The 11,164-nt window shown below is 30.5% G+C and overlaps 2 protein-coding genes across 2 annotated transcripts; both read left to right on the top strand.

The window, feature by feature from the left end:
- Positions 1–2,493: 2,493 nt before the first annotated feature.
- LOC137829323 (uncharacterized) lies at positions 2,494–4,403 on the top strand. Its single transcript, XM_068636131.1, has 8 exons — positions 2,494–2,658; positions 2,747–2,914; positions 3,314–3,392; positions 3,484–3,568; positions 3,646–3,778; positions 3,851–3,909; positions 4,104–4,224; positions 4,305–4,403. The coding sequence occupies exons 1-8, from the start codon at positions 2,494–2,496 to the stop codon at positions 4,401–4,403; spliced, it is 909 nt and encodes a 302-aa protein (XP_068492232.1).
- Positions 4,404–7,679: 3,276 nt separating this feature from the next.
- Positions 7,680–9,109, top strand: LOC137828977 (photosystem I reaction center subunit IV A, chloroplastic). The gene is made up of 3 exons (XM_068635764.2): positions 7,680–7,986; positions 8,703–8,768; positions 8,868–9,109. The coding sequence occupies exons 1-3, from the start codon at positions 7,759–7,761 to the stop codon at positions 8,970–8,972; spliced, it is 399 nt and encodes a 132-aa protein (XP_068491865.1). The 5' UTR covers positions 7,680–7,758; the 3' UTR covers positions 8,973–9,109.
- The last annotated feature ends 2,055 nt before the right edge of the window (positions 9,110–11,164 follow it).

Raw genomic sequence — 11,164 nt, 5'->3', positions numbered from 1 at the left:
TCGTCAAACATAAAACAGTTTTTCTGTTATGGTCCTAAAACAAACAATCGGTTGTTTCCTCGAATCAATCGGTTGTTTTGGTACTTAACAGTTCAACCATTTTAAAAACAGTTTTCAATCTTTTCCTCAAAACACCTAAGTATAAACAATCGGTTGTTTCGACAAAACAATTAGTTGTTTTAACTTAGTTTGAAAACATTTTACTTTCACAAAGATTGAGAATGCTAATGCTTTAGATTTAATCAAAGGGTGGATTACAACATATAAACTACCCCAGAACTAAGCTAAACCAGCACAACAACATCAAGCACAACCAAGGCTTCAACATCCTTAAAAGGATTTCGATTCTTCAAAACTTGAACACCACTTGGTTCAACACATTTCACTATCACACTATCTGTGTCAATGAAGCCATCTGGTAATTTTTTATTGCATCATTTCTTAAGTTTTATTTTACTTTATATTACTTGATAACTGTATTTATACATATGTTACTTGGCTTTTATGATCTTCCTGTTTCTTTTGCCAATTTCATTCGGAAACCCAGGCTACGGTTACCTCCAAAAGCTTCTGTTAAATTTGGTGCTGGATGGAGAGAATTTTGTAAGATGCATGCATTTCGTGAAAGGTGAAAAATTGATTTTTGAGGCTAATATTGAGGTACAACCCACAGATCTGTGATTAATGAACAAGTTAATTTCGCAAATATATTTCAGCGAATGACAATGTTACTTTTATTTCATTACAAGTTATGTTTTGTTTCATTATTACATGTTATGTGTTTGATTTTATTTTATTTTATTTTTCAATTTTATTTAATTTAACCATATTAGCAATATTTTAATCGAATAATGTTCTAATTTGTCTCAGAATTGGAAAATCGAATTTGAATATTTTATAATGTAGTATTGTATAAAGCCCAATTTGAATATATTGCATGTCAAAATTGGAAAGACCACTTTGAATATTGCACCTCAAACCAATAACTAGCTTCAAATAACAAAGACACAAAAGAGTATTTTCATGCAAAAATGTTAAGGACAAACCAAATATACAAATCGAGAATACTGAGCAAACAAGATCGACAATGTTTGTGAATATTCTTTTCCTTTCTCAATAGCAATAGCCAGTTCATACAAGGAGAACACATCCTCCATCTTTCCCTGTAATATTAATATCAATGAATGGAAAAGTTGTAAACAAATCAACCTAAAATTAAGTCAAATGTAAAAATACTTATACAAGCCAGCATACCAATCTGTGTTCCATATTTGCATGCATGATTATTGCTTCAAGAATAAAATTTCACCATCTATCACCATCTATATCTTCAAATAAGTGAGTAAAAATTGTAATTTTTAAAATTTAATAAAAAAAATAGAAAGTGGATTTTGGGAAATCATGTGGCGCCAATTTGACTGCACTAAATTTGACTAGATTTATGGCATTGCTTCAATGAGGTTTGTTTGTATTATGAGACACATTCATCAATGTTTTCTCCAATAGTGTATAAAGTTAAATAAGCCTTCTCGAAAAACACTTACACAAGCCAGCATACCAATTTGTGTTCTATATTTGCATGCTTGATTATTGCTTCAAGAATAAAGTTTCACCATCTATATCTTCAAATAAGTGAGTAAAAACTGTAATTTGTAAAATTTAATAAAAAAATAGAAAGTGGATTGTGAGAATTCACTTGGCGCCAATTTTGAGAAAATTTATGACATTGTTTCAATGAGGTTTGTTTGTATTACGAGACACATTCATCAATGTTTTCTCCAATAGTGTATAAACTTGAATAAGCTTTCTCAAAACTGTAAAAAGTATGTGCAAAATTACTTTTTGTGAGAGCAGTTCAGATTGATCAATGTTTGCACATCTGTATAATTCAACCTGGTATGTTTCATGAAGTGAACCAATTGCCAAAGTTGTCAATCCTACAAAGTTCTAGGTGGTAGAGCAAAAGGTCTGCCATGGCCTTTCCCAAACGTTGTTCAAATTGGGTTGCCAAATAGAAAGTGGATTCTGGAAAGTATCACCAAAACAGTACTAATTTTGTCTGGATTCATAACATTGTTTGAATGAGGTTTATGAGAGCAGTGTACAATGATCAATTTTTTCTTCAATAGTGTATAAAGTAGAAGAAGCCATCCTAAAACTACAAAAAGTATGTGCATAATTGCTTTTGTATATAGGTAACGTGATGTACCTTTCATTGTCGAAAGACGAGAATTCTGGCAAGACAATTAATTTATGTGTGCTTTAAAAAAAGTCGTGCCTTGGGTTAACCTTAACAGTGTTAAAATTTAGTTGACACATGGAAAGTTGAATGTGGAAAGCATATACATTTATTATGAAGGTGTGTTATAAAGTTAGGTAATGGTGACTCTATTTAAATGAACTTCAGCATTATGAATACATTCATATTGAAATTTTATTCTGACATTGTGTTTCTCTCACTAAAACTGTTTTTCCTATTTCGTGGAATACACTATGTCTATATTGAAATTAGATCAAACAATCAATGTATTAAATGACATGAATTCAACAAAGGAGTCATGGAATGTGGTTGTTAGAGTCTTACGACTATGGTTTGTGCAAGATTTCATGAAACAAAAAATCCCTTTTTCACTAGAGATGGTGCTACAGGATGAACAAGTAAGTTTTTCATAAAACTCAGAGTTGTGACATACATATATTTTATATGTGTTTCTTTTCAACATGATTTCCTTATGTATTTTTTTAGGGAGTACGAATCCATGCATCTGTGAGGAGGACACTAATATATAAATTCCAGAGTCAGATATATGAAGGTCATGTGTATTCCATCCAATCGTTTAGTGTGACATCCAATTTAGGATCTTACAGAACAACTAAACATGCTTATAAGATTAACTTCCAGTATGGAACAAAGGTATATTTAATGGCTAATGAAGTGGTACCACAAACTAAACCACATTACACACCTCTTTCACTACTTTTTGTTGCTGGCTTTGACACCGACTTTTTAGTGGGTTAGTTAAATTAACTTTTATGTTGGTGTTTAGTATCTTTTCAATACAAGTTTACTGTTATTAACTTCAGTAATGTTTTACAAAGATATAATTGGAATTCTGACTGGAGTTGGCACAAAGCGGGAGTTGACAAAGGAAGGAAAAGTTACCAAAATAAATGTCATCTCCATAGATTGTGATGGGTAATGTTCTAAATTCTATCCACCATTGTTTATTTTTTAACTGATTCTGTAACAGAGTTGTTTTATGAGAGTAGTTTTAGGATTCAATGTACCTTTTTTGGGAATTATGTAGATTAGTTAAATGCATTCCTCTCAGCTGGGGAAGTAGACAATGCAGTCATATCTATAGAATTTGCCAAAGTCAAGTTCTTCAGAGGTATCATTTTGGATGAATCAAAGTATCTTATCTTTATTATTTTTTATTAGTCTAGATTTTTTAATTTACATGTTAATTTTTTATTATATAGACAACATTTATGTTCAAAACTGTATTGATTGCACAAGAGTGGAATATAATGTACTGACTGAAGAAGCATTACTGTTGAAAAAGAGGTACTTTAGAAATATCATTATTTGATATTGGTGAAAAGATTTTTTGAATGAATTCTAATTTTGTTTTAATGGTAAAGAATGTTAGAAACAATGGACTCTCCATCCCAAAGGCTTAGCCAACTATGTGAATCTTCAAAACAAACTCATGAAGATGAGTTTCTTCATTCCACCGCCAGGAACACCATAGCAGGGTTGAAGGATTGTAGAGAAGTAAACGTCATTATATATTTTAATCTCTTATTTGTCTTTTGTTTCCACTTATTATTACATTTATTGAAACAGGTCAACACATTCATAGTTCTTGTAACTATAAAACATGTTGTGGACGACAATGATTTGTGGTATACTGCCTGCATCTGTAACAAGGCAGTTTACCCCGACTCCAAAATGTTTTTTTGTTAAAAATGCAATAAGCACGTAATGAAGGTCACCCTTAGGTACACGTTTTGAAGTATGTGTTATTGATTTATTCTCGGATATTGATTATAGTACAATACTAATGTGTTACTTTGAATATATTGTATTTGTATGGTAGGTATAAAGTGCAACTTCGTGTGATCAATGACATTGATTCTACAACCTTCATGCTTTTTGACAGAGAAGCAAGTTCACTCTTGAGTAAATCATGTGCTGAAATGTTTGAAAGCCATGATAAGGTTATTGTTGCACACCTTTAGATGTGAATTATATATATATATATATAGCATTGATTAATTTGAATTTCATTTTATTTTAGAATGAAAATCTTCTAAATGAATTTGCAGAAATATTGGAGAAAAATGTTTTGTTTAAGGTTGACTCAAAAATGGATAAAGGCTTCAGAGCAAACCTTTAGAGTTAAAAAAATTTGTGTGGATGAAGACATGGTTCATCAGTGACAATAATAGTTCATTGGTAAGTTATGTTTTACTGATGTCTGTAATATAAAATGTTTGTTAAGTACTGATTTGTTTAAATCCTCATTTGTTTGATAAGGAGATATATGATCAAGATGGAAAAAAAAGGAAAAGGAAAGCTAGCACTAACTGATGCTTCTTGTGAGAATCATAGAGGTATAAATAGATTCTAATATACGGGATATGTGTGAATGTGTATTTAATCACAAAAATATTTTTTATTCATGAGGGTGCATTTTTTAGGCATGCACTTTGCTCTGCTGGATTGGATTGATGTGTTGCCTCATAAAAGTTTCTCATTTCACATTAAAACGTATACCTAACTCCTGAAGTCCTTTTCAAACTCTTGCATTTTAAATCCATTGTTTACCCATCTTCTTTTCTATGGTTGTCTGTACTTCTCATTCATAATGAAAAATACCAATTTATTTAGTATGACTGTTATTTTAAAAAATTACCATTCATCATTTCAATACCTAGAAATGTAACATTTTTTTCCTTTTTTTATTGCCATAAAAACTATTAATTATTACTTATTAGTTATTATTTATAAATTATATACCTTTCCACAATCACACCATTAGTTTGCATTTCTGAAAAGTTTTTGAACTCTAATCTACCTCTACTCTCTATATACTTTCCTCTGGTAAACCATTTAGTCCTTCATTAACTTTTAAACAAACAAAATGAACAACGCAGACTCAACAAAAATCATAAGCAGGGAAACAATAGGTACATTCAAGAGCATTATACAACCTTCAGAGGTATGTTATCATATTTATTCTCCATATGTTTTTTTTCTTTCCGTTTTAGGGTTAACTATTCTTTGTCTGCATTATCATATTATGCTTATATTATCATAGTATGATTTTTTTGTGGATTGGGTCTTTGCAATAATATTTGGTACGAAACTGGATTTTATATGGACCCTTGCGGATCAAAGAAGAAATATATTCAATGTACGTTATAATATGGACCTGCACAATCCCTTGATTGTTCAAGGTTGCGATGAAATGTGTAAGTTGTACGTGTTAAAAGAAGGATCTTATCAAATTTTGTTCTGTTACGTGGGGGATAACTATTTTGATGTAACGATATTTGAGGATACGTTGGCCGAAAATATTGTCGTAGATTTTTTTCTAGAGATTGAAAGTTGAAGCTCATTAACGTATCATGCAATTGTGCATTTTACACTAACTTTGACTGCTTCCTAGTGCACAGCAAGTCATGTGGTATTTTTTTTTATAATTGACTTTTGTTTTACATATATTAAATGAAAATGTATTTTTTTTTCACAATTTCAAATATTTAACTTTTTATTATTGTGTAGTATTTGCCTGTGACTTTCGCAGTTTACATGTGAAGAGGTAGATTCCAAAATGTCACTTTGCACGGTCCAAACGAGTAGGTGCAATGCAAAGTTCTAATCCGAAATGTTCCCAGAAGACTGTCAAATTGGGAAGTAGATGGAAAGAATCCTGCAGGGAACACTCACTTCAGAATAATGTTAAAATTATTTTTGAAGCAGATGATGAACATACATGGCAACACTTTCGAGTTATCATTATGAAAATAATTTGATTGAAAGTTTATTGTAATATATTTTTAGAAGTCATAACTGTTTTTAAAGTCTGATAAAAAAAAAGATATTTTTTTTAATTTTAGTTGGACTTAATGTGGGCAACCATATAGGTTGTTCAAACCTTATTAATATTTATAACTATTATATTTCTGTTTTCTAACTTATGTTTTTTTTTTGTGATTTGGTATTTTGTTATTTTGTATAAATTTGGTATCTTTGTTATATTGTATAAATTTAGAGATGATTGTATTAGGTGAAAGTATATATGTTGTAAAATTTATTATTATTAAAATATTTCAATTTAAGGTTGTATAAAATTATTTATATAAAACATCTCTATACATCATTATTGCAATAAAAAAATTAAAATATATACCTACATAAATTAAAATTATTTAATTATTTATTAATATATTAATAATATTTCATAAATACAATCTTTCTCATTGCAATGATAGCATTGTATATATACAACAAAGTGGAAATACAATGATAAGTTAAAAAAAACTTTTATGTTTATTCAATGTTTTTCATCACTTGTGGTTCTTCAAGCTAAGCCGAAACATTGAAGAAATTTGCCATTAATAAATTAAAAACAAATTTATATTTAATACAAGATATTAGATTTTTTTTATCTGTATGCTTATATATATTGTGTATCTAATAGATTTATATTTAATGTAAGACTTCCAACTCAAGTCATCTTGAATTTTTAACTATCTAATATATAAACATCATGTTACCGTTGTATGTATACATGTACATATGTTTATATTTTTTTTTTAAAAAAAAAACTTTAATTAGCCTTGTATATATGAATAAACCTTGTATATACACGTTTATAATGATGTTTATGGCATATAATAAGTATTAGTTAGCATGAGATATTATATATATATAAGATGTGTATATATAATATGTATTTTTGCTTAATTATTTTTTCTGTAAAATGAACGAGTTTTATTTTTTTTTTCTTATAAAATTTGTAATTGTAATTTTTTAATTTTTAAATAATTAAAGAGTTTTGATTTTAAACCCGTTATTTTTTTATATCTTAAAAAATGGAAATTATTATTCTTAATCTCTAATCTTCATTTTAAGTTTTAAATAATAAACACTAGTGAAAACCATGACCTTCGTATCATATAATATTAGGAAATATTAGTTATTCTTAATATTAGAGAAACAAACAAATTTATAAGAACCAAAATTAAAGTTGACTTATAACAAGAAAGAAAGAACACTATGTTTATGCTGTGTTACTTTATTGGCAAAACATGTTATTGATTAGTATGAAACTAAACTCGAACCTTTCAAATAAAATGTTGCGTTGGAGAATTTAGATAGAAAAAATAAACGTGATAAAATTGGATAAAATTGTGATAAAAAAGATTGTAAATGAATATTCTTTTGAAATGCTCATTTGGCATTTTCATGTTTGGTTGCATAGCAGAGTGAGTATGGAAGCCACACAGAGTTTGGATGAGTTGTAATAACATTATCCAATGGAATGAGATATGGTTGACAAGTGGCAGCACCCTAGTGGAGGACACGATTGATGCACACTTCTGGGGATCAGATAATTTCCCAAACTAAAACATATTCATCTTCATTCAAAGCCTCTCACTGCTTCTGTTGCTCATGTCCTTTTGCAGCACTTCAGATCACCAAAACCAGAGAGACAACCTAAGTTACACAACACACACAGGAACATGGCATCAGCAGCATCTGGGTTTGTCTTGTCTCTTAATGTTGTTGCAGCTGCCACCACAAACTCTACCCCTTCAAGGCTCATCATGTTCCCCTCAAAAAACAATGCTTCTAGGCTTGTTGTAAGGGCCTCAGATGAGGCTGCACCCGCACCTGCAACCGCCACTCCCCCTCCTGAAGCTGAAGCAAAACCAAAGCCACCCCCTATTGGCCCCAAGAGAGGTGCTAAGGTCAGTTACCCCCACCCTTCAACTTGTTTCTAGTTATGCTTTTCCTCATCTTGTGCTAAGTCACTTCCAACCTTTGAACATGACCCTTAGTTGTTCATTGTTTCTGACCATCCCTCTAGAATTGGATTGATAACAGAAAAAATCCGATAAATGTACTGAATTAGTTAGACAGAATGTTTTTTTAATGCCAATATGTATAAACTTGTCGACCTATTATTTCCATTCTCTTTCTTGCTAGCAAAGATTTATATTGGGAATTTGGATTTTCGCAAACTACAAACTCGTTTGTGTTATCTGGTTCAACTCTAAGCTTATGTGTATTATCCATGACCTTAAGTGTATCAAAGTAGTTAGTTTCTTGTTGAAAATATATATATATATATGGAGAGAAGGGGAATTCTGGAGGAGCATGGTAGCACCATATTCTTGAACATACCCTTTTCAACATTCATTTTACTATTGATTGAGATTGATAGATGGGATTTGTGAAATAAGAAATGAGATCTTCACAATTTTATAATTTTCAATAAATTTTCAGTAGAGACTAAGTTGTAACATGTATCTTGAGACTATGTAGGAACAAAGGACAGTGATGAATATTGTTAGTTTTATTTATTGGACACTGTTGTTAATTAAATAGTTAGAAAGTTGAAATTCGTAGTGAAGTAGTTGTGAAGCAAGAGTGTTAGTTTGTAATTTTTGTTTGCAATCAACAGGTGAAGATTCTTAGGAAGGAATCCTATTGGTACAAAGGAACTGGCTCTGTTGTTGCTGTTGATCAGGTTAGTGCCCCTAAACTCACTCTAAGGCAATGATTCCCTCTCATATTTCTACTATCTAATGCACTATGCATGTTTTACTGGTTTGTGTTTGTTGTGCAGGACCCCAACACTCGCTACCCTGTTGTGGTTCGATTCAACAAAGTCAACTATGCCAATGTATCAACAAACAACTATGCTTTGGATGAGATCGCGGAAGTCGAATGAGTCCAATTTAATTGTAGTTTTGATGCTTCTCTTGTTATTGCAGTTACAGTCTAAGGTTTTTTAATGTCACAAAACAAAAGAATCTGTATCATATTCTCTCTGATATCTACCCCTTCATCTCTATTCTCTGTGAACTACATTCTGCGTGCAGTTGCTCATAATCTTCCACTACCCACCTTCTTATTTTATTGAAACCAGTAACTAGTTTTGTTGGAGCCATCGCTTTATAGCCACATTACAACTATTGAAATTGGCCTAAAAATGAATGTGATTGATCTACTATAACCAACTTATGCTAGTTCTTTTTACGTACCATTAACATGACTGTACTGTGTTTTTCTAGTGGTTTCAACCTAAATGCTAACATAACGCTTACCAGTTTATGCCTTTTGGCGTACTAGATATGTTACAAAAAATAAACTCATAGAAAACACCTTGGAAAGTGTTAGGATTCTAAGTATAACTTTGTCTCAAATCGAATATGAATGAACCTTAGTATATAAGAAAGAAGATCACATATTCATATTCATGGTCTTAAAGATAGAAATGGTGTCATGAATCACAAAAATTGATGAAGACAATAGGTATATTGACTGCAAATACCAAATAGTACAGCTAACTACTTTTCATTGTATTCTGTCATATCAGAATTAACCACCTCCACACAATTAACAAGATAAATATAATCACTATAAATGCAGAATTATCTATCATATTTAACATGTAATAATAAGATCAACTTAAGAAAATACATAAAAAACAAATCATAAAAGTTTAATAGAATGTCCACTATAGGAAAACAAAACCAGGAAAAGGAAATGAAGAAGTAGAGAGGTGCACTCTTTATGAGAAATCCACCTTCAAAAGTAGAAAAAAAAAACACCAGTCCTTTTAAAGAACTCTTCCATCCATGTCATCAAGTGGGGGCAGTCCCATATTCCCTTTATCAGTATTATGCGTAGGGATATATATCTCTACAATGAGGGGAAAATGCCTAAGTTCTTCTGCTATTTTTACTATAACACACCGCTTACAAAGTAAGCTTTCAATTGGAGTATCTACACCACATAAAATGACTGCACAATTTCACTGCAAAACTATAACCTCATGAATGTGAAATTTTTCATTTTAAAAGGAAAGATGTCAATGATATTTTGCTGAAAACTTTGTCATCTCCTCACATTTGTATACCTGACAGCCTAACATGGATAGTACTTACACTGGAGAATCAGAAGGTACACCAGCTAACTTCTTTTGCTCATATAAGCCACCTATTGACAAATACAGGAACGACTTTTAAAAAAACACACAAAATAAGTTCAATTGCATATTTTCTTTTGATTCATTTTTCATTATGGAAAAAGCAATAGAAATAAGAGGTGTTAAGCTTTTTATCATCCTCATGGCCATACTCAGACCACTCATTGATGTAAACATAAGAAAGAAAAAAGAACATTGAGTGAACCCTGCATTCATTTGAGAGGTTTGCCAAAACAGAATAACCATGCAAAATTGTTGAAAAAAAGATCATATATAGCATGTTTCGTTCCAAACCTCATGTTTTACTCGTTTAGTAAGAAGCTAATAATATAACTTCCACATTCCAACGTGATTTCTTGTTTCTCAACAAGTTTCTAAGCATACTATTAGTCGATAACACTTACATTATGTAATGTTCCTTATAAACACTCCATATAAAACCTAAAGCTACTTGAGAAGCAACAAGAAGAAGTATATATAAAAATGTTTATAGGGCGATTTCAATGAAAACTATGTCTATTTGATCCTAGTGTTTCTTTTTCAAGCTTCAGTGCCATTTAAGAAGGTACCAGAAATTTCAAGAATACCACTAAATTTAGTAGTAAATTAAAGTTGAAAAAAAAATTGATTTTCTAATGCGTGAGGAGGAATCAGTATCCATACGGTGTACTTTGTAAGTTTCAGAATACAAGTTACCTCAACACCTAATCCATAATTATTATTATTTTGGAAATCTATATAAAAGAAAAATGTAAAATAATACTTATAGTAATATACAATATTAACTTATAATTATTAAAATTGTGTTATCTTATTATCGTATACTTATTCTTTTCTATGTATTTTTCATTACCTTTCTTCCACTTTTTTGAATATATTTCATCGTATCATTTTTATCATACGTATCTTTTTCTTTCTTTAACTTTTCCTTC

This window comes from Phaseolus vulgaris, chromosome 7, assembly GCF_051622355.1.
Source record: "Phaseolus vulgaris cultivar YP4 chromosome 7, ASM5162235v1, whole genome shotgun sequence".
Taxonomy (NCBI): Eukaryota; Viridiplantae; Streptophyta; class Magnoliopsida; order Fabales; family Fabaceae; genus Phaseolus; species Phaseolus vulgaris.
This window is presented reverse-complemented; position numbering and strand designations above follow the sequence as displayed.